Raw genomic sequence first — 24,040 nt, forward strand, 5'->3', positions numbered from 1 at the left:
TTATGCAGGATCTTGTTGGCAGATTTCTGCCAGCAAGATCCTGCATAAAAACCATACACCAGTGTGAACAAGACTTGAGCATTAACCTAAGACTCGGGCGCTCTGTTTTTAGCTATGTCATTTTTGCCAATCTCAGGACTCAAATGAAAATAACTAGCTTTTTTTTTTTTTTTTTTTCATTTTTTTTTTTTTTCTTAATATAAGAATTCTTTGTGATAGCTTTGTGAATTGGGTCTTAAATCTGAAGAGCCCGTGTTTAAAATTTCATAGGCTTTCCATGAATCATTGCACATTCAATGTCTATTCAGTCCTCTGACATGAGAAATTTCTTAAAACTAAGAATGACATAATTTAGTAAAGCAGAACTAAACACATCAATTAATGGTTTCCCAAAACACATGCCATAAATAACACATTTTCTTGTGCTGGCAATCAAATTGTCAAGGCATCAAATTACTGGTGCCATAACTGATCACATGTGCAGCGCCATGGCAGCTGCAGATTAAACAGAGGCTAAGATGGCAGCTTCCTTGGCTGCAAAGAATAGGAGTGTTTAGCTCTGCTTAAAATGGAACTGCAGTCTGTTCACATAATTTGTAAGAAAAAGATCTGTGCCATTCTGAAGCTTCCCTCCAACCACTTTGCATACTATTTTATATACACTGTGATTCTGCCAAATACAGTAGTACCTTTTTGGATTATGAGCATAATCTGTTCCAGAAGAAAGGGTTTTTTTTTTTTTTTTTTTTTAAATCCAAAGCACTCTTATATCAAAGCAGATTTCCCCACAGGAATCAATGAAAACTCATATAATTTGTTCCATTGCCACTGCTAATGTATGCAGTACCGCATGTGGCCATAGGTTGTGGGGCGTGCCAGTGTCTCCGGTGCCCCTGCACCTCTGGCCACATGCAGTACTGCACACCCCAGAGTCTTGAATCCTGCTCATCTTGGGAGACCAGGCTGGCAAACCAAGTCAGGATTTAAAAAAAAAAAAAAAGTCTCGGATTGCTGTAGAAATCTCCCTCCACTGAGTCTGGCTGCATCCATTTTTTCAACTGTGGGCAGCTGAAGCTGCTGCCTGTTCACTTCCTGGATTTACACACACACCTCCAGGTCTGCAGCACTCATTGGCCCTCTTATGACTCATCCCCCTCCCTTCCTGGCAAACGCTCACAAGAGGGAGCGCTGTGCATGAGGTTATAAGCCTAGGCTTTTTACCAGACAAGAAACAGGAAGTGGGCTGTATAAGGTATTTATTGGCAGAATTTTTTTTTTTTTTACTATTCAAAGTTAAAACGACAAGGAGAAGATTTGAAGGGTGGAAAGTTTAAAAAAGACTGAAGGTCCACTTCAATTGCTGGAATGCTACTTATAATTTTCACAAGATTATTTTCTTTGCCCTTGAAGATGCTTATACCTAGGGGGATTTCTGACTATTAAAATAAATATAAAAGAACACTTTAATTACACTTTTTTATTACAACACTTTTGAGTAAATGTAACAGTAGTTACAATATGTAAAAGTATACTGCAGTGTATATGCATTTAAAAAAAAAAAAAAAAAGTTTGCATTTTTACTAAACATAAATTTACACGATATGGGTGACTTGAAATTTGCCAGCATGTTTCATTTTTAGAAAGTTGTGAAATTGGTTGTGTGTGTGTGTGTGTGTGTGTGTGTGTGTGTGTGTGTGTGTGTGTGTGTGTGTGTGTATTTATTTTCAACCTATACCAATTGTATCTCTCTTTCAGGAAACATTCTGCTATTGTCAGCTCGCTCGACCCACCCATCAGATAAGCTCATGCTCATTGACTTTGAATACAGCAGCTACAATTACAGGTGAGCCGAAGAGCTGAATTTGTCTTCTGCTGCATAGATATTTCCTACACTAGCTCCATCTAGTACTACCTCTGTGCTGTATCAGTACATTAATATTCTTGCCTGTTCACACACATGCGATGAGCTGTGTTTTACTGCACTGGAAGAACTGTGGTGGACACTGCATGGACACATGGAAAACAATTGTTTTCTGTGTCCTGGTGTCATGTGCATTGTATTAAAATGCTAAATGTATGTATTTTAATACAACACACATCGAGACATGCAAATGAAAGTCTCTTAAAGAGGAAATAAACCCTGATGGGTTTTACTTCCTTCCTTTGCCCCTGCAAAGTAAAAGCATAATGTGCTAGCATGCATCGCATACTAGCACAATATGTGACACTTATCTGCAGATAAAGCCCACGCCGCCCACCGCTATGGGCCGCATCCATGCTCGCTCCTCTTCCTTGGGGGGCCGCAGACTCCGGTTCTGTGACTGGCCGAAACCGCATGACATCACTCCCGTGCATGCGTGCGGGAGCCACTGGTCACAGCACTTGCTCCACTGGTCATGGCACGGGGGGCCGTTTCTTCACAGCGAATGCGCCAATAATATCGGCGCAAAACACAGTAAATATCTCCCAAACGGCACATGTTTTAGGAGATATTTACACTACCTATAGGTAAGCTTAGAATAAGGCTTACCTATAGGTACAACTTCCACAGAGAGGTTTACAACCTCCTTTAAGTAGAAAAAAATCGTTTTTTTTTTTTTTTGGTGCTCACCTAGGATCCAGCAATGTGGCATTCCTGAGCTCTCCACCCAGACCTCTTCGGGGCAGCTGACTTCCGGGTCTCGATCACCAGCTGCTGTCATTGGCCAGGCGGGGATGACATCACTCAGTCATGTTTGGCATTGACAAATTTGTACAGTGAGCTGTGCAGCTCACTGTACGAGGGGTAAACGGGCAGGCAAGTAACATTCAGGCAGAAGAGACCAAACCTGTTTCTTCTGCATTAAAATTTGTACCTGTCTGCCCATATTAAAACTCAGGACTAAAGGTCCTCTTTAAGCTGGCCACAAATGGATTAAAATTCAGCCAGTTCAGCGGGGACTAGACAAATTTTGACCGATCTGGTCCTGTTTGAGAGCAGTCGATATACTGGCCAGCCTTGCAAGAATCTCTCTTGCGGTTTGTCTATGGGACATGAAATGAAGGGAAATCTCCCATGGCAAAAAAAAGACAGGGGTTATAACCCTTCCTTACTCTATCCAAAATGGGGAAAAAAATTGCCAATAGTTCTACATTAAAGGGGTTGTAAAGGTAAATGTTTTTTCACCTTAATGCATTCTATGCATTAAGGTGAAAAAACATCTCACACTGCCGGCGCCCCCAGTCCCCCCGTTTTACTTACCTGACCCCTCGAAAATCCCGCGCTCGCCCCCGCCGTCCTCTTCGCCGCTCAGCCTGGCCGCTGATTGGCTGGAGTGGATGGATTGAAAGCAGCGCAGCCATTGGCTCGCGCTGCTGTCAATCACATCCAATGACGCAGCGCGCCGGGGGGCGGGGCCTTGTGATACAGCGAGCGGCTATAGCCGCCGGCTGTATCACGGGAGCGCGCCCGCAGTGCTTCTCACCAATGCGAGGGAGCTCGCATTAACGTGAGAAGCACCTGCGGGAGGAAGCAGAGACAGCCGCCGAGGGACCCCAGAAGAGCAGGTTCGGGGCCACTCTGTGCAAAACGAGCTGCACAGTGGAGGTAAGTATGACATGTTTGTTATTTTAAAAAAATAAAAAATTTTACTTTACAACCCCTTTAATTAAAAAAATAAAATAAAATTTGATAACTGTTCCATTGTAGCAGTGGAGTTATTGGTACCTGTAGGGTATAGCTCTGCACCATTTTGTAAAATACATTGTTCTGATTTAACATTTCCAGTGTGTGAACTAGCTTGTTTATAAACAAAGCATTCTGTATGTGGGTTCCTAACTTTTTAGTCTTTACTTGTGCATTTGCTTTGTTACATAGATGGAAGGTTTTGGAGGAGATTTAATAAACTTGGTGCACACAGAATCTGGAGCAGCTGTGCATAGTAACCAATCCGCTTCAGCGTGTTCAATTAAGCTTTGACAAATAAACCTGGAAGATTATTGGTTACTATGCAAAGCTGCACCACATTCTGTATGCACCGGTTTTAGAAAATCTCCCCTTTAAGTCCTGCATGTTTGAAGGAGCTTTTTTTCCTCACTTCTTAATCACATAGTTTGGATATTAATGGTTCATCGGCACATACATAAGCAAGGTATACGCTGAGATTTCTTTTTCCCCTCAGCCAGGAGTTTGAACGTAAAAGGAGATTTCTGTATCAGAAGACATGTTGTGAATGTGGAAATCTCCGCTGCTGTACTTTTGTATTCTTACAGCATTAAGCCACTTACACACGATCCGATTGTTGACCAACTGGGTGTCTGATTTTTGTCCAAAGGGCGTGTGCCAGGATCTTGACTTGCATACTAACTGTATACTGACATTATAATCACACACACAGGTTGGACTTGATGGACTTCTGTCTTTTTTCAACCTCGCCTACTATGTAATACACAATTGTCAGCCAGCAAACACGAACTTGGTGACGTACTACAAGGAATTTCGGCTCTTGAGCGTCACCCTTTAGGCACCTTCTGCTAATTTCGTGTTTGAGCATTAATTCCAAGCATGCGTGTTTGTACTTTCAACTTTTGTGTGACAGACTTGTGCACTGACAATACGAAAATCTGACAACAGACCGCTGTCTGCCAAAAATTTACTAGCCTGCCATCCGATATTTGTTGGCCCGAAAGTTGGACACCAATTGTCAGGAGCGTACTAACGGTCAGATTTTAGGACGACAGTCTGCCAACAGACAATCCCCTGCCAACAATCTGATTGTGTGTGCGAGGCTTAAGACTGCCTTCTGTTGAACAAATAGGGATATACACGCATCGAAATTTGATTGGTTCCTGCAAAAACTGCTGCATTTTCATACGTGTATACTCGGATTGGATTGGATTGAAATGGATTGCCGAATTTCAGAAATATGTTGCCATTTAATTTTATATCTATTTTAGTTTATAAGAACTGCCTTATGCTAACACTAACCAATATGATTAAGCAGGAATGTTTGCACTTGTAGTGCGCTATTTTATAGCAGTCATGTTTGGTTTGACTGCCTAAACTGGTGAAAGATCACATTGGGATATTGCACCATCATTGCCCTTTGCATTATTAATTATGCAAACAAGCGCTCATTTCTATATCAAAATATTTAATATTAGACTAGTCAAACTCCCATGGTTTAGGTTTTTCTTTATTAATATCCTAATATCTATAAACCCACATAAACAGGAGCTGTTAGAAAAACCTAACCTATGCCGCAAACATTTGTTAAAACGAGAAATTGAGACTCTCCTTCAGCTTACCCCTGCGTATTCTCTTTAGCTATATGAATGTTCGATTTGCTCGGAAAATTCCACATTGGTATTTGTCTTCCTAACAGATGGATCATATCCAGACTTGTGTATATATTGGAGGCCTGGCAGGAATATAAGGTTGTCACAAGCCGCAATGCCGGCACAAAATCAATAAGCTTTTCCTAACCACAATGAACAGGAGGACTGGGATGTTCATTGCTAGCAGTATTGGTGCCCATAAAGGCAACTAATGTTGTATTTCATATCAAGAATGGAGTGCGTGCATATTGCACACCATTTTCTAGTGTTTATGCTGTGCATGACAAATTTATCTTTTTTCAACCCCTACAGAGGATTTGACTTTGGGAATCACTTTTGTGAATGGGCATACAATTATCAACATGATGAGTGGCCATTTTACAAAGCAGAATTGAGCAACTACCCAAACCGACAGCAGCAGGTACATATCCATGATAATTAAAGTTGTAAGATGTTTGCGTTACACCCTGTTCACACTGAATGCGGTTTTGAAATCTCGCTACTTCAGCATGATTTCAAAGCTACCGGACCATGTGTGGTTTGCAGACATCTGTGCAACTTCATGTCTATGCAAGTTGTACATGAAATCGCCAAAAATAATGCAGAAACCTTTTAAAAATCGGTATAAGTTAGACTTGCATCGATTTGAGCGGTTCCATAGGCACAAATAGGGTGCGACTTGTTATGTGATTTTTAAACGTTTCAAATTGCATGACAAGTCGTACCAGTGTGAATGGAAGCTTTAAAAACGAATACAAGCCTTGGCTTATAAAAAATGATATCAAAATTGATGATGAGTCACACTCCACAGTTGGCTTGTCTTGATACGTCATACTATTTCTAAAAAACTGGCACTCCGTATTTTAGCTTTTCCTGATACTTTATTTATTTTTATTTTTTTTAACACCGTTTTTATTGACGTTTTCACAATGCATCAGTACAGAAGGTTGAGAGAGATATTATTTCAACATTTCTTACTTAGTGTTGTAGCATACCTTAACAACTTACATCAATGATGACCTATATGTATACAAGATGCGTTGTGTTGAGATTTAAAGAATTCGGTATGACTTTTGTGTGTTTCTGATGGTGTTGGTGCTGTCTCCGCACCCCAAATCGGGCACTCGCTGTGCCTTGGGGTGGGAGTCAGCCCTGCCAACCATCAGTTGTCAAACTTTGGCAACATGTGCAACCAATGATATCATATGACTGCATATCTTGGAACTATTAATCAAAGAAAACTTGGAGTCCTGCTTACTAAGTATACACTCTTGACATTTCCTCACTTGAAGAGCGCCAAGCAGAAGGTTGCCTGTGCAAAGTCATTGTATATTTGCGGGGTGCATACTGTAGGTGGGCACTAGGTGTAGGGGGATGTTACAGCATCTCGAGTTGAAAATTGGTAGTACAGACGGTTCAATTCTGATGGAGTTTTGTTCTTTATAGTGCTGTGCTTCTCGGATCAGTGATCCAGGGTTCCCAGTTTTGGAGAAACTATGTCGTAGCCTGATACTTTATTTTATTACCACCAATAAAGCGGTGGCATACATGTAGTCTCCACCCAAAAACACTCCACAAATGCATTACACCAATGGACACCTTCACAAACATAGAGTAGGGAAAAATGCATTTAGAGGGGCATGTGTTTTTTTTTATTTATTTATTTTTTTGATTGTGACTACATGTATGCAGGTATTACAGACTTGGGAATACCATAAAGTATCAAGGCAAGCAAACGAGTGAAACATGTTATATTCTTGTGTTGGAGTGAAGACGGACTGCTAGAGCCAGCACCTGGATGTGAATGTTAAAAGGTGGAGGTTTGGAGCAACGCTGTGGATTTGGGGTGTGCTGTGAAAGATCACAATGCTTGTCGAAGTCTAAATCGGGTCAAAGGGATTATTGGTTGCTGATGCTATAAAATATTGCTGAAATTAAACATGATCAGCTGTGAAAGTCACTCTATCATTACCAAATTGCTGCTCAATGGTAGCAAGTCAGTGACAGTCATTTCTGTGGTGTAGGCATTGAGGTAGCACTCTGTAGAAAACCCAAGAACAACTTGAGTAATTAAGTCTCAGAGGAAATGTCACTAGGAAAAAAAAAAGCAGCTTACTTGAATTTGGTATGGTGATTAGTGTGCCACACTTTAACTTTGTTCTTCTATTTTACTCTTTGACATGGTAGCTTCACTTTTTCCACTCATACCTGAAGGAAAATAATCCAGCGCTCAACGAGGAGGATCGGCATGTTGAGGCGGAGGCAATGATCATTGAAGTGAACCGGTAAGAAAATGCATTAATTGTGGTTGGCTGTCAGTATTTCGCCACTCTTTATTTTAAACATCCTTTTAGTTTCCTGTTTTCACTGCCGTTTAAAACCCATCTTTTTCTGTCGGTTTCTTTTTATGGTAAAAACACTAAACGCAAATGTTGTTTTTCTTCTTCTTCCTTTTTATTTATTTTTTTGCGTTTTGGATAGAATGGAGAGGGATTAGACCGTGTGTGTTTTTGTTTCTTCTTCTTCTCCTCCTCCTCCTCCTCCTCCCTCCTCCCTCCTCCTCCGTTCTGGAAAATGAAAGTAAAAGAAAAAAAAATTTGGGTTGCCCCCAGCAAAGTAATAGAGGTGAAATCTCTCAAAGGGGATGCTAGTTCTGGTGCTTTGGCAGTACTATGGGGCAGGAAGTGCAGGAAATCTCACCAAAGGGACACAGATGGTAATAGGTGACTGGGGTTACGCTATCTAAAATAAAAAAGTTTTTTTTACCTCTAGTTCTTGATTTTGCTTGGCCCCTTTCTATGGAATAGCTGGGCCTGTGAGGGAGTATTTCCACAGAAACAAGGTAAAAGGTCTTCCATGTGACAGATCACCTGCAGCAATGTTGCCTGTGTAACATTGGCCTTAACGTGGTTCTAGGAGGATATACAGAATAGTGCTTGTGTGGTGTCATTTGTCCCCCTCTATGCTGTAAAATGTGTTGCCCCCCCCCCCCCCCCCCCAGTGTGCTGACCACTGTAATGGCTGCTGATCCGTGATACCTTGATCAGTTAATATGCATCCGCCAGCCTGCAGTGTCTCCCTCTCCCCCCTCCCTCCCCAATATAATGGAAGTCTGTGTGCAAGCCATCTCTTCCCCACCCTTCCCCTCCTGTCGCTATGGCTGTACAAACACTAGTCCCAAATTCTGGAATCCCCTCTGTTACAGAAAGGTTCATTGTGCAGTATCTGTGTTTTTAAAAATTATGCAGTGAAATACCTTATTTCCAAACACCACTGTGCGTTAACGTGACCTTCTGCCACTCTGCCTGACATCAATGGGGAATCTCAGCGCCTCCCACTGTAGTCCTCAGATTGGGGAAGGAAAGCCTCAAGAGGTCACATGATTGCACAGCAACGTTTTGAAATTAGGTATATCATACTAAATATCATAATTAAAAAAACAAAAACAAAAAAAAAACAGATACTGCACAGTATATCTTTCTGTAACAGAGGGGATTCCAAGATTTGAGATTAGTGTCTTTATAGCCACTTTAATAATATTGCTGCTCGCTCCTTAAACTACTTTCACACGAGGGGGGTTGTTTGTGGTAAAGCGCCGCTAGCGGGGAGCTTTTAACGCCTGTTAGTGGCCGAATAAAGTGGTTGTAAGCCCTTACAGACCACTTTGACCTACAGGTAAGTCTAGATTAAGGCTTACCTGTAGGTCCAAGAAATATCTCCTTAACCCACACGGTTAAGGAGATATTTTACAAAAAAGGGCACTGCTGTCTAAGGCGCATGCGTGCTGTAGACGCAGGCGCACTGGGAGCGCCGCAAGTGAAGGCGAACATGCCGTCAATGGCGGCTCTCGCATGCATGCACCGGAGTGACGTCATCGCGGCTCCGGCCAATCACAGCGCCGGAGCGGCGAGACCCGGAAGTCACTCCAGGATACGTGGCAGCGGCGGAGATGAAGAACGAGGACCCCTTCGGGGGCTTCAATCTCAGGTAAGTTATTCATAATGCGCTAGTATTATGAGTTAGTGTGCTATGCATACTAGCTCATTTTGCCTTTGCCTTGCAGGTTTTTTTTTTTTTAGGGTTAACTACTTCTTTAAAAGCACCCACAAAGCCCCGCTGCACTGCCCATTGATTTCAATGGCAGAGGCGGTGGAGGAGTGTAATTTCAGCAAAGCAAGAGCCTGAATCTGTGAAAACGGTTCCTAAAGCTCCACCTGCTGGATTAAGAAACAAAGGCAACGTGATATTTCAGGTTTAGCCGACTAAAAAACATACATTTCACAACTTCGCTGAATGACTCTTAGGCACTGGTTGTGAAATAAGACAGTAAATCACAACCACTGTGTAGCCCTGCAAGTAGAAAGCAGAGCTTCTAGAAGTATGTATGGTTAACTATGCTAAATAAATATGACTATAGATCAATCATAACTTTATAACCTCTGACAGGTTACAGCAGCATTTTTTTTTTTTTTATCAAGTTGATAGGAATAAATCATGTTCTTTAGCAAGGAACACACAGGTTCATCTAAAAAAAAAAAAAATGAGAATATCATCCAAAAGTTTATTTTAGTAATTCAATTCAAAAAGTAATATTCGTATATTTAGATTCATTACTTACAGAGTGATATATTTCAAGCATTTCCTTCTTTTACTTTTGATGGTTATGGCTTGCAGCTAGTGAAAACCCAAAATTCAATATATTAGAATATTACATAAGACCAATAAAAAAGGGTTTTTAATACAGAAATGTTGGGCTAATAAGTATGTATAGTATAGAATGCACTCAATACTTGGTCAGGGCTCCTTTTGCATGAATTACTGCATCAATGTGGTGCGGCACGGAGGTGATCAGCCTGTGGCACTGCTAAGGTGTTATGGAAGCCCAGGTTGCTTTGAGAGTGGCCTTCAGCTTGTTTGCATTGTTGGGTCTGGTGCCTCTCCTCTTCTTCTTAACAATACACCACAACTTCTCTATGGAGTTCAGGTGAGGCGAGTTTGCTAGCCAAAAGTACAGTAATAGCATGATCATTAAACCAGGTATGGGTACTTTTGGCAGTGTGGGCAGGTGCCAAGTTCAGCTGGAAAATGAAGCTGGTTAGCAGAGGGAAGCATGAAGTGCTCTAGAATTTCCTGGTAGAGGGCTGCGCTGACTTTAGACTTGATAAAACACAGTGGACCAACACCAGCAGATGACTGTGGAAACTTCACACATGCAACTTTGGATTCTGTGCCTCTCCACTCTTACTCCAGACTCTGGGACCTTGATTTCCAAATCAAATGCAAAGTTTACTTTCATCCGAAAAGAAGACTTTGGACCACTGAACAATAGTCCAGTCCTTTTTCTCTTTAGCCCAGGTAAGACCCTTTTGACATTGTCTCTGGGAGGAGTTGGCTTGACACAAGGAATGCCACAGTACACCAGCTGTAGTCCACTCCTTGTGAATCTGCCCCGAAATTCTTGAATGCCCTTTGCTTCACAATCCTCTCAAGGCTGCGGTTATCCCTGCTTTTTTTTTTTTGCCACTATTTTTTATTTTATTTTTTTTCTTCCACTCAACTTTCCATTAATATGCTTGGATACAACACTCTGTGAACAGCCAGCTTCTTTAGCAATGATCTTTTATTACTTAACCTTCTTGTGGAGGGTGTCAATGACTGTCTCCTGGACAACTGTCAAGTCAACAGTCTTCACTATGATTGTGTAACCTACTGAACCATACTGAAACTATTTAAACACTTCCTGCCCAACGCCGTTGTATGATGTCCTGGACTTTGAGTGGAGATATCTGAATGATGCCTGCAGCTGCAGGGATCATTCAGATATCATTATTTTCAGACGGGGAGTTCCCTGCACCGCAAAAACAATCATGACGGCTGTTCAGCCGCTTGATCGTTTTTAGAGGCGGTGGGAAGCTTCCCCTCCTCGTCCCTCTGGTGCTTCTACCGGGGCTCACCTGTGCGATCGGCGAGCTGGGAAAGGAATCCGCGGTGGAAGTTAACCATAGAGAAAACCATGACCAGATCGTCCCTGGCCGTCTCTATGACCTTGTTATGACGTCACGTCCGGCCTGGCAGATGTAAACACTGCCGTGTACTTGACTGAAAAGGCAGAGATCTATTTTTTTATTTTTTTTATCTCCGTCTTTTCTGCCTAGAGGAGAGATGTGGAGACAAATAGACCCCAGATATCTCATTAAAGAGGACCTGTCATGCCTTATTCCTATTACAAAGGATATTTACATTCCTTGTAAAAGGAATAAAGGTGATCAAAAAAAATTATTATTTTAAAGGGGGAAGTAAAAAATAATAAAAAAGATTTTAAACGCCCCATCCCCACGTGCTTGCATGCAGAAGTACATCGGGCCCACTTTTGTAAACTGTGTTCAAACCACACATGTGAGGTATCGCCGGGAACGGTTGAGCGAGGGCAACAAATCTAGCTTAGGACCTCCTCTGTAACTAACCTGGTGACTTGTAAAAAAAAAAAAAATTTAGTGTTGCATATGGAGATTTTAAAGTACCGAAGTTTGGCGCGATTCCACGAGTGTGTGCAATTTTCAAGGGTAACATGTTGGGTATCTATTTACTCGGCATAACATCAGCTTTCACATTCAAAAAAATTGGGCTAACTGTAGTGTGTTTAAATTCAAGAAACCGTTGTCTTTTCTTTTTTTTTATTTTCTTTTTTTGAAAAAAAATAATTTGAAAAATTGCTGCGCAAATACCATGTGAGACATAAAAAGTTGCAACAACTGCCATTTTATTCCCTAGGAAATATATACAAATGTTAGCGCTCAGGATACAGGTAGGAAATCACAACTAAAATAGGGGCAATAGGTGAGTATAGGACAAGTCAAGGGGTAGGGGTTTTAAAAAATGTCCAAGTGAGAAGATACTTTCTTTCAAAGTGGATGTTATGACATCTCAGGGTTAAGACCAGCACTGAGGGCACAGCTTTTCACATGAGCGAAGCCATCTCTGGTAGACAACACAATAAAAAAAAAACAGAAATGCACCTCTGAGTGCAAGGTTTAATGTTACAGTAGTATATTATCCAACACTTACATCAAAGTAAGGGATGATAGGCCAATGGAAGTGAGATCTCCAAGGTTAGTTCCCAATGTCTCTGGCGTGTCCTGTGTGAGCAGAATGTCCAGCTACAGTAACCGCGATGACCTTGGAGGAAGCTGGCTGATCCTCTCAATGGCTGGAGGCAGTGGAGGTATTTGGCCAATTCATTTTTTGTCTTACTTTAGAGCAGTGATGGTGAACCTTGGCACTCCGGGTGTTTTGGAACTACATTTCCCATGATGCTCATGTAAACTGCAGCATGCTTTAGCATCATGGGAAATGTAGTTCCAAAACATCTGGGGTGCCAAGGTTTGCCATCACTGCTTTAGAGCATTTAATTCTTGAACCTTCCCTCTCTCTCTACATTTGAGAAAGGAGCGCACATGCTCTGAAACGCGTTGTGTTTATCCCATACCCCAGTGACGTCACACGCTCACTGGCACGCTCACAGAGCCGGATAACTCAGTTTCCTTAAGCAATCGAGAGGATCAGCCGGCTTCCTTTAGTGTAAATATAGATCTGAGGTCTTTTTGATCCCAGATCTCATATTTAAGAGGTCCTGACATTTTTCTATCACAAGGGATGTTTACATTTCTTGTAATAGGAATAAAAGTGACACAATTTTTTTTAAAAGAACAGTATATATATATATATATATATATATATATATATATATATATATATATATATATATATATATATATATATATATATATATATATATATATATATATATATATATATATATATATATATATATATATATATATATATTAGTAAAATAAGGAAAAAAACTTTTTTTTAAATGTGCAGCGGCGAACGCATATGAAAACTGTGTTCAAACACACAGGTGAGGTATTGGGATCAGTAGAGTGAAAGCATGAATTCTAGCCATAGCCCTCCTTTGTAAGTAACCTGTAGATTTTTTTTTTTTTTTGAAACGTCGCCTATGGAGATTTTTACGGGTAAACTTTTGTCACCATTCCACAAGCGGGTGCAATTTTGAGGCGTTCTTTCTCAATATAAAAAATGGGTTAACTTTACTGTTTTTTGTTTTAACTAAAAAAAAAGTGTGCTTGTAAGACCGTTGCGCAAATACGGTGTGACAGAGTGTTGCAACAATCTCCATTTTAGTCTCTAGGGTGTTAGAACCCCCAAACCGTATAATTTTTTTTATTTTTATTTTTTTAAGTAATTTTCTAGCAAAAAAAAAAGCTCAGAAATTGGCTAGGTCCTTAAGTGGATAATGTTTGAGGGTTCTGAGTAATTTTCTAGCAAAAAAATTATTTTTACATGTAGGAGAGGTGTGCCAGAATAGGCCCGGTATGGAAGTGGTTAATGGCTCAGGAAACCTTTAGAGGTGTTTGAGTTAATTAGCTGATTAGAGTGTGACACCGTAAGTCTACAATATTGAACTTTTTCACAATATTCAAATTTTTTGAGCTGCTGAATCTTGGGTTTTTTCGCTTGCTGTAAGCCATAATCATCAAAATTTAAAAGAGAGAATTGCTTGAAAATATATCCCTCTGTGTGTAATGACTCTATATAATGAGTTTCACTTTTTGAATTGAATTACTGTAATAAATAACTTTTTGATGATCTAATTTTTGGAAATGCATATATAGCCAACCGACTTTCACATGTGTTTGTTACCCCTACATTTCATATTCCTGATATATCATGTAGCGTGTGAGCAAAAAACTGCCAATAACCGGCACATCTGTTTTACATGTGGTCAGCTGTGTTTGGACACAGCTGATGATATAGTAAAGGTTTGATGTGATTGGTCTATTACTGCGATCTGTGATCAGCTGTGTCCGACAGACACAACTTTCACATAGCACGCCCCCGGTAGCATGCCGGAGTCGGGGTTCTGGGAGAACATCAATGGACATGCTGCCAGAACCGGAGGACTGTGTTGTAACTGTCTTTTTTGGCTATAGCGTAGTCAGGAAATGGTTAATAAATCGCTAGGAGGCCCTTGTTCAGGCTTGAGGATGACTAGTGCCTTCTGACAACCTTAAAGGCAGCCGGCTGTCCTGATGAGGGTGGAGGCTTTTTCCCCCAAAACACGGATGCATTTGAAGCTTTAACAATTAAGTCCTTCAAGTGAGATGAACTTTTGTACCACGTGTTAATCAGTACTCATCCAAGAATGTAATTTAATTGGGTATAAATAAGTGGTAGAATACCTTTCCAGTGGGCAGTAACTTGGATCATTACTGTTTTTTAGGAGCTATGGTGGCTGAAGAATCCTCAGACCAAAAACACTTCTGGATTGGTCAGGTGCCTGCCCTCCCACTGCACTCTGGCTTTGTCCAACAGCCCCTTCTTTCATCACACCACTGTTGTAGAGCATAGATGTTTCAGCAGTTGTAGACTTCTAGCTGACCATTACCATTCTCCTAATTAACTAACAAGGTGTTTTTCACACACAGATCTGTCAGTCTGAATGTTTAGCCTTTCACACCATTGCTGTAAACTCCAGAGACTGTAGTATGTAAGACTCGCAGGAGATCAGATTTTTTACAATTGCCTGTCTAAGAACAAAATTTACTCGTCAGCCATTTAGCTCACACATCTTCCCATTCTAATGTTTAATCAAAGAAATTAGTCCAATCATATGTTTGCTTTGTGTGTATAGCCACATAATCTAGTTCTTGGTTGTTTGCATTAATGAGCAGGTGTATTTAATAATGCGCTCGCTAAATGTTCAGTGTATGTTATGAAAGGTATGTTTTGATATGTTACCAGTCCTAATCACCAGTAATTGTCATATTTTATTTTATTTTTTTTATTTTTTTTAAGGTTTGCTTTAGCTTCACATTTCTTCTGGGGCCTCTGGTCTATCCTACAGGCAAAAATCTCAACTATAGAATTTGGTTATCTAGTAAGTATATGTCGGTGTTTAAATGCATAATTTAATTAATAATACAGTAAAGTGGGTGAATCTTCTGTTTGTGTTTTTTTTTTTTTTTTTGTATAGTAAATGTTACACTCACGTTTCCTTAAAAATATTGGTGCAATGTCTGACTCCTGCAGACAGTGCTGATGAGTTTTTATTTTTATTTTTTTTCCCATACCTCAGTAAGGGCAGACAGTTACTCTGCACCCTCATAGTTCATTGAGAACGAAAAGCAGTCTGTTGTGCTGGCAGACAGGACTTGTAGTTCATCCATTTAGAGCTTGCAGAGCCCGACATAGTTACTCTGTCTTTAAAATGTGACAGCTGCACATGTTATATCCTAAATATGGGTGTAACATGTTCAGAAGGCGAACTTGGCCTCTAAAGAATACTTGATCTTTGTGCCCCAAAAAAAAAAAAAAAAAACACATAGTGGGGCAAAGGACTAGTCACCAGTATTGCTGATCTTGCCTAAAAAGTTTTTTAAAGGTAAGTTCACTATTACATAAAAATCAGGTAAAAAAAATGTTAATTTATTATTTTTCTAAACGAGAGCCTGCAAAGTTTTGCACCCGTGATTAGCTGATCTCTGGTGCAATGTCAGGCTCCTGCTTCCAGTGCCTACAGCTCCAGCTCTATTGCCTGTACAGGCTGTCATTTGCAGAGCTGTAGGCAGCGTGAATGAATTATGGTTATGCTAATCAGTGTACCCACTGTTCATGCAAACTACAAGTCCATCTGTCGGAGTGACAGATGGTTGATCGTTGTGAAGGAATAAACTACAAGTACCAATTTAGACTGTCACTGTGCCACATCCTTTCCATACCCAAAAAAGAAAAGAAACAAATGTTGCTCTATATTTCAAATCTGACTTTTACAGGTACACATTGAGGCAGACAAGATTTATAAAAGTATACAATTAATTATATCTAGTAAAATGATATATCAAGAGACACATAAAATTCATATAAAAGATGAGTACATAAATCGCCACCCTGAGCACCCTGGATTAGACACCCGGGTATCTTTTCCGGGTCCACCATCAACATGTTTCGTGGCATGCGCTGCTTCTTCAGAATGGGGCAGTTATTTAGTATTGCACTACCTCATAATAGAAATTCAAAAATGTAATGCATATATAAACCCTCTTTTAGTAAATACTTTACAACAAAGAATACTGTGTGTGTGCGCTCACATTTTTCTCAAGTCTTACAGGGCAGCATCTACAGTACTAAGCTAAACGTTAAGGCAGGTGTAAAGAAATGCTGTAAAGTGCTTTCAAAAATATATATTTTATTTGTTTACTTTTATCAATATACAAAGTGAGTAAACAAAAGAAATTTAAATTAAATCCATCGTTTGCGTGTCTCCCCTTTGGCTTCAAACCAGCATCAGTTCTTCTAGGTACACTTGCACACAGTTTGTGAAGGAATTTTGCAGGTAGCTTGTTTCAAACATCTTTGAGAACTAACCACAGATTTTCTGTGGATGTAGGCTGCCTCAAATTCTTCTATCTATTCATGTAATCCCAGACAAACTCTATGTTGAGATCAGGGAACTGTGGCGGGGGGGGGGGCAAACCATCACTTTCAGGACTCCTTTTCCTTCTTTACGCTGAAGATAGTTCCTAATGACATTGACTGCATGTTTGGGGTGATTGTCCTACTGCAGATTAAATTTGGGGCCAATTGCACATCTCCCTGATGGTATGACTTGATGGATAAATATCTGCTGTATTTATCAGCATTAAGGACAATATTGATCGGCTTTATTGAGGACCGTAGATGCAGTAGTCAGATGAAATGCAGATGAAAGACATCATGCTTACTTCCCATTATGCTTACAGGACCCAGGTACACCCATCTACTGTCTGGAGAAGTCTGGCCAGAAGCAGTCTTCATGAAAGGATTGCAGCCAAAAAGCCATACTTGTGACCTGGAAACAATGCTAAGTGACTCAACTATATACCGAAACATAGAAACTGGGGTGTAGAAAAATAGCAGCAGGTACTCTAGAGTGATGAGTCAAAATTTTAAATTTCTCTAGTCGTCTGTCCAGGACAGCAGCAGAGAGATCTAGGCTCCACCTCCAGAGGCAGGAAACTCAATCCAAAACTTTAAAGGGCGGCTTCCGTCCCTTCCCCCTCAGTCTTTTGTTTCCTCCACTGGAGGAGGAGGCTGGATTGGAGCTCTCCTTCTCCTGACGGTGGGAGAGCTCATAAGAGATGGGGCAGGAGGTCTGTGTACCTGGGAGGTGACGGACATCTGAAGACCTCGGTCGGGTTGACGACAGCTACGAACCGGCGTCCTCCTCCTGAAAGCACGGGGAGGGCTGGCGTTTCCCCGCCTGACTATCAGGTTTTGGATCCACTTCCGGGTCGCGTGGCGAGCGTGGAAGGCGGAACTTTGGCAGCTGTTTTAAAAAGCACCGGCCACATAACGAATGTGCTGCACCACAGGCTGAAGGGAAGAGCCTCCAGGCGGTCAGGCAAGCTTCCGAACGGACATGGATGCAGCGGAATGTGGCAGTGGAGCCGAACCAGCTCAGGTAGGCAAACGCAGAGGTTTCTTGTACCTATGGGGCTGGGAAAGGGGGGGGGAGTGATGGACTAATCATTGCAAAGGCATTTTGAAATGATCCAGGTGTGGTTCCCCTCCCCCCTTGGTGAAGCCTTCCTATTTTTTGCTAAGGTTATGATGATGTTAGCTTGTCTGTTTCCCTTCCTATCCTCTCTCCTTCTCTTGTCTTAGGCTTTGCCCAAAGAACCAGAGAGGTCGGGGGGGGGGGGGGGAAGAAGTGGTGTCCATTATATATGAACATATTGAAGGAAGGATGGGTTAAACCCCTTTGTAAAGCCTGCAAGGCAAATTAGTCTATAAAGAGGCTATGGGGGCTTGTAAATAACTGATTTCTGGGGTACAGAAAGAAATGCAGTCCATCAAGACAATGCTAGCGAACCTTGAGACTCCAAAACCAGCCGCAGTTCCCCCTGCTTCCACCCCAGAGGAGGGTGATGAATCGGGGGAAGAGGAATTAGATTCTCTGGATGGCCTAAGTGAGACGGCATCGTCCAGAGATATTCCAACTCCAGAGAGACAAGCTCTCCCAGATACAGGCTCTCACTCGAGGAGGTTGATGCCTTATTGGGGGTGATTTATGAGATGCTCGAAATTAGAGAGGAGCAGGTCTGTTCTTACATGACAGGATGTATCAAACCTGAAAGGAAGATTCAGCCAGGGTTTTTCCGGTTCATAGCACACTGGTAGATTCTATTAAAGAGTGGGTGGAACCAGAGAAACAATTTTTCCCTAAAAGTATGAACAGGAGATTCCCCTTCAGTGAGGATCCCACCTGCGTCTGGAACAAAGTCCCTAAGGTAGACACAGCTTTTTCCCAGTGCAAAATCAACAGACCTTGCCTTTGAGGACATGGATGTCCTCAAGGAACCCATGGACAAAAGGATGGAGGTACTGTTGAAAAGGTCATGGGAAGTATCCATGACCAATTTAAAACCTGCAATGGCCACAACAATAGTGGCTCGCAATTTGGAGGTCTGGCTGGAACAATTACAAGGGCATTTGGAAGGAGGAACCTCTAGGAAGGAAATCCTGGAATCCCTTCCAGTGCTGCATAAAGCAGCAGGCTACATGGCAGACGCCTCTGCAGAGTCGGTCAAACTGTCAGCAAAGACCGCTGCCCTCGTAAATGCATCTCGCAGGGCACTTTGGTTAAAGTCTTGGTCAGGGACCCAGCTTCAAAAGTGAGGTTATGTGGTATTACCTTTTGAAGGAGACCTCTTGTTCAGGCAGGATCTTGAAAAGGTTCTGGATCGCACTGCGGACCAGAAGGCCTTTCCTGTTGAAACCAAAAAGGCACCAGGAAAACACTTTCTTCATCCCCAAAGACAGGGACAGTCACAAGGACAGACCTCTAAGGGGCCAGCTCCTAAAAAACTGTGGACGGGGGAGGGAAACAGAAAAGCAATCTTTTCCTCTTCTAAAAAAAACCATTAAGTCCCAGTGACTTGGCTCCCATGGGGGGAAGATTGGGTCAGGTCCCCCCACAATGGGGAAAAAACTACCCCAAATACCTTTATTCTAAGGATCATCAGGGAGGTTTACCAAATACAGTTCAAACACACCCCACCTACGAGGATGTGTCTGACCAAACCTCCTAAAGATCCTCAGAAGGCAACGACCTTGCTGTCACAAATTGGCGATTTGATAGACCAGAGGGTTCTAGTGCCAGTCCCAACACAGGATATAAACCACGGTTTCTACTCGCATGTGTTTGTAGTGAAGAAACCATCAGGCAAATTCCGGTTAATTTTGAATCTAAAGTTACTAAACATTTGGGTAACATACAAAAAATTCCAGATGGAAACAATTTTTACAGTAAGGTCAATACTTCCTCCAAATTGTTTCATGGCCTCCCTCGATCTGAAGGACCCCTACCTACACATCCCCATCCACGAGAAATATTTGAGACTAGCGATTCAGTGGGGAAGGCAGACCCGATACTTCCATTTCAGGGCCCTGCCATTCGGTCTATCTCCCTCCCCCAGGATATTTACCAAGGTCCTGGCGGAAGCATTGGCTCCCCTGAGACTGAAAGGGGTCGTGTTCATACCATACTTGGACGACCTTTTTATTCTTCACCCCCTCAAAACTCCAACTGCAGGGAGACCTGAGGGTAGCCATCTCTTGTCCAAAAAGACTGGGATGGTTAATAAACAAAGAAAAGTCGCACTTGACACAGACACAGGCCATACAGTATCTGGGTTTCCTGGTGGACTTGATGACACAAAGTCTTCCTCGCAGAGCAAAAAGCAGAAAGGGTGAAGGCGACGGCAACCTTTTTGCAGAACAATTGGGCAATTTCCCTCCGCTCAGCTATGTCGAGATTGGGCCTGTTAGTGGCAACAATTCCTGCAGTTCCTTGTGCAAGGGCCCATTTCAGGTGCCTTCAGGCCAACATCCTCAGCAGCTGGGACGGAGCACAAGAATCCCTGGACAGGATTATCCACCTATCCTCAAAAGCCAGAAGGTCTCTGTGGTGGTGGAGGAAAGAGGAGAACCTAGTACGGGATTTATGGTGGTCTCCTCCAGTGTCTGTCTGCATCACTACGGATGCCAGTGCTTGGGGCTGGGGGGCCCATTTGGGGTCGAAAATAGCGCAAGGACGCTGGGCGAAGGCACAGTCCCAGAGGTCAGCCAATTGGAGAGAGTTGCAGGCAATCTGGGAAGCATTAAGAGCATTTGCCAGAGATCTGAGGGGCCACCATGTACAGGTCCTCTCAGACAGCATGGTAGCAGTCTCATATCTAAACAAACCGGGAGGAACGAGATGCCCGTCCTTGATCAGGCTAACAAGTACGATCTTGTACTGGGCCGAGGAAAACCTAGGGCGGTCTCGACAGTCCATCCAAAAGGGGTGGACAACCACCTAGCGGATTTTCTGAGTCGACACCAAGTGTGCAAATCAAAATGGTCTCTGAACAGGGAAATCTTCCAGTGCAGAAATGGGGTCTCCCGGAGGTGGACTTGTTCGCCAGGAGAACGAACACCCAGGTCCCAGTGTACTTCTCACTAGAGAGGAAAGCAGGGGCAAAAGGGATAGACTTTTGCACAAAGTTGGGCATTTCGCACTTGCTACACCTTTCCCCCATTAAAACGAATTCCTCTAGTCCTGAGGAAATTTCTTCAGGAACAGACCACAATAATATTGGTGGGTTCCGTATTGGCCAAAGAGACCGTGGTTCTCAATGCTGCTAGGCCTGACAGACTAGCCTCCCCTCATGCTGCCCGAGAGGGAAGATCTGCTTTCCCAGGGCCCAGTTCAAGTCTCTCTTGAAGTCTAAGGAGCTCTCAGCCGGTGATTAAAACACTCCTTTCTAGTAGAAAGAAGGTAACCCAAGCAATTTGTTAAGTTTTGGAAGGTTTTTTGTTCATGGTTAGACACTAAAAAAAGTATCTAAGTATCCCGGCAGTCTTGGAGTTCTTACAAGACGGCGTGGATAAAGGACTGGCCATTAGTACCTTGAAGGTACAAGTTGCAGCCCTGTCTGTTTTTTTTGGAGCAACCCCTGGCATTAGACCCGCTAGTTAGCAGGTTCTTTAAGGGGTTAGCCAGAATTAAACCTGTTCCTTTAAAAATTTAACCCAAATGAGACCTGTCAATTCTACTACAGAGATGGGTAAAGGGAAGAAGAGCCCTCCTTGAAATGGATCACGCTCAAAACAGTGTTCCTAGTGGCTATTTCCACAGCTAGACGCATTAGCGGGCTTCAGACGCTTTCTGTGAAAGAGCCATTCTTCAAATTTTTGAAGACAAGCTGGTGCTGCGCACACACCGTGGATTTTTGCCCAAAGTAGTGACAAAATTCCACAGAACACAGGAAATTATTTTGCCTTCGTTCTGTGGGTCCCCCACTAATCCTAGGGAGGTAGAATTCCACCAACTGGCTGTGAGAGCCTCTGTCTTACAGTATCTGTAGTAGTGATGCACCGAAATTTCGGCCGCCGAAACATATCGGCCGAAAATGCCCTTTTCGGCAATTTGCCGAAAGAGAAAAACGGCCGATAATGGAGCCGAAAATGGGGCGTGGCCTGGGTGGGGGCGGGGCTCCGCCCCTGGTGACGCCCATCATGGGGGGTGTATAGCGCAGGAGAGCGGCCTCCGCCGCCTGTTTGATCAAAGCGCCGGGAACATCACAGCTTTCATTTCAATAGCTGTGTGTTCCCGGCCGCGCGCCGTCACACGCAGCCCCTCCCCCTTGTCCGGGCACTTAGACAGATTATCCGCAGGATTGGACGGATGATCTGTCTATCAAAGTGCCCGGACAAGGGGGAGGGGCTGCGTGTGACGGCGCACGGCCGGGAACACACAGCTATTGAAATGAAAGCTGTGATGTTCCCGGCGCTGTTATCAAACAGGCGGCGGAGGCGGCTCTCTTCCCTGCACACAGTGCACAGGCTGGCTGCAAAATGGCACACAGGCTGCAATGGTGCAGTGGGGACACACAGGCTGCAGTGGGGCACATTGGCTGCAATGGGGGATGCCTCCAGTACCACGTCCTCTGTCTCTGACCATCTCCTGTACCATGTCCCCAGTCTGACCATCTCCTGTACCACGTCCTCTGTCTCTGACCATCTCCTGTACCACGTCCTCTGTCTCTGACCATCTCCTGTACCGTGTCCCCAGTCTGACCATCTCCTGTACCATGTCCCCAGTCTCTGACCACCTCCTGTACCATGTCCCCAGTCTCTGACCACCTCCTGTACCATGTCCCCAGTCTCTGACCACCTCCTGTACCATGTCCCCAGTCTCTGACCACCTCCTGTACCATGTCCCCAGTCTCTGACCACCTCCTGTACCATGTCCCCAGTCTCTGACCATCTCCTGTACCATGTCCCCAGTCTCTGACCATCTCCTGTACCATGTCCCCAGTCTCTGACCATCTCCTGTACCATGTCCCCAGTCTCTGACCATCTCCTGTACCACGTCCCCAGTCTCTGACCATCTCCTGTACCACGTCCCCAGTCTCTGACCATCTCCTGTACCACGTCCCCAGTCTCTGACCATCTCCTGTACCACGTCCCCAGTCTCTGACCATCTCCTGTACCACGTCCCCAGTCTCTGACCATCTCCTGTACCACGTCCCCAGTCTCTGACCACCTCCTGTACCACGTCCCCAGTCTCTGACCACCTCCTGTACCACGTCCCCAGTCTCTGACCACCTCCTGTACCACGTCCCCAGTCTCTGACCACCTCCTGTACCACGTCCCCAGTCTCTGACCACCTCCTGTACCACGTCCCCAGTCTCTGACCACCTCCTGTACCACGTCCCCAGTCTCTGACCACCTCCTGTACCACGTCCCCAGTCTCTGACCACCTCCTGTACCACGTCCCCAGTCTCTGACCACCTCCTGTACCACGTCCCCAGTCTCTGACCACCTCCTGTACCACGTCCCCAGTCTCTGACCACCTCCTGTACCACGTCCCCAGTCTCTGACCACCTCCTGTACCACGTCCCCAGTCTCTGACCACCTCCTGTACCACGTCCCCAGTCTCTGACCACCTCCTGTACCACGTCCCCAGTCTCTGACCACCTCCTGTACCACGTCCCCAGTCTCTGACCACCTCCTGTACCACGTCCCCAGTCTCTGACCACCTCCTGTACCACGTCCCCAGTCTCTGACCACCTCCTGTACCACGTCCCCAGTCTCTGACCACCTCTTGTACCACGTCCCCAGTCTCTGACCACCTCCTGTACCACGTCCCCAGTCTCTGACCACCTCCTGTACCACGTCCCCAGTCTCTGACCACCTCCTGTACCACGTCCCCAGTCTCTGACCACCTCCTGTACCACGTCCCCAGTCTCTGACCACCTCCTGTACCACGTCCCCAGTCTCTGACCACCTCCTGTACCACGTCCCCAGTCTCTGACCACCTCCTGTATAAAAATATTTTTTAAAAACAGTCATTTTCAGTATCGGTGCTGTTTCGGTTTTCGGCCTAGTGTATTTTTCATTTTCGGTATCGGTTTCGGCACCAAAAAACCCATTCGGTGCATCCCTAATCTGTAGATGTCGAAAAGCGTTATAAAATCAAATGCACTATTTGTTTTACATGTGGGTAAAAAATTGGGGTCACAAGCTTCAAAGAACACAATTGCAAGGTGGATCACACAGGCTATTGTGGAAGCTTACAAAGTTATGAGAACGGAATGTTCTTCCCCTATGGCTC

The 24,040-nt window shown here is 43.6% G+C and overlaps 1 protein-coding gene across 2 annotated transcripts in view; it reads left to right on the forward strand.

Moving 5' to 3' along the window:
• CHKB (choline kinase beta) overlaps positions 1–24,040 on the forward strand; it is a 62,595-nt gene that overhangs the window by 33,727 nt on the left and 4,828 nt on the right. The window contains exons 7-11 of one of the 2 annotated variants that reach the window (XM_077470654.1): positions 1,756–1,843; positions 5,629–5,737; positions 7,504–7,601; positions 15,196–15,277; positions 17,139–17,332. In XM_077470654.1, coding sequence (XP_077326780.1) covers positions 1,756–1,843; positions 5,629–5,737; positions 7,504–7,601; positions 15,196–15,277; positions 17,139–17,195 — 434 coding nt within the window. In that variant the 3' untranslated portion in view covers positions 17,196–17,332. Of the gene's footprint in view, positions 1–1,755; positions 1,844–5,628; positions 5,738–7,503; positions 7,602–15,195; positions 15,278–17,138; positions 17,333–24,040 lie in introns of those variants that run through there. The other variant, XM_077470653.1, reaches the window with a different exon arrangement.

This window comes from Lithobates pipiens, unplaced genomic scaffold (genome assembly GCF_037356315.1).
Source record: "Lithobates pipiens isolate NorthernLeopardFrog02 unplaced genomic scaffold, aLitPip1_a1.2 Scaffold_8, whole genome shotgun sequence".
NCBI classification, from domain to species: Eukaryota; Metazoa; Chordata; class Amphibia; order Anura; family Ranidae; genus Lithobates; species Lithobates pipiens.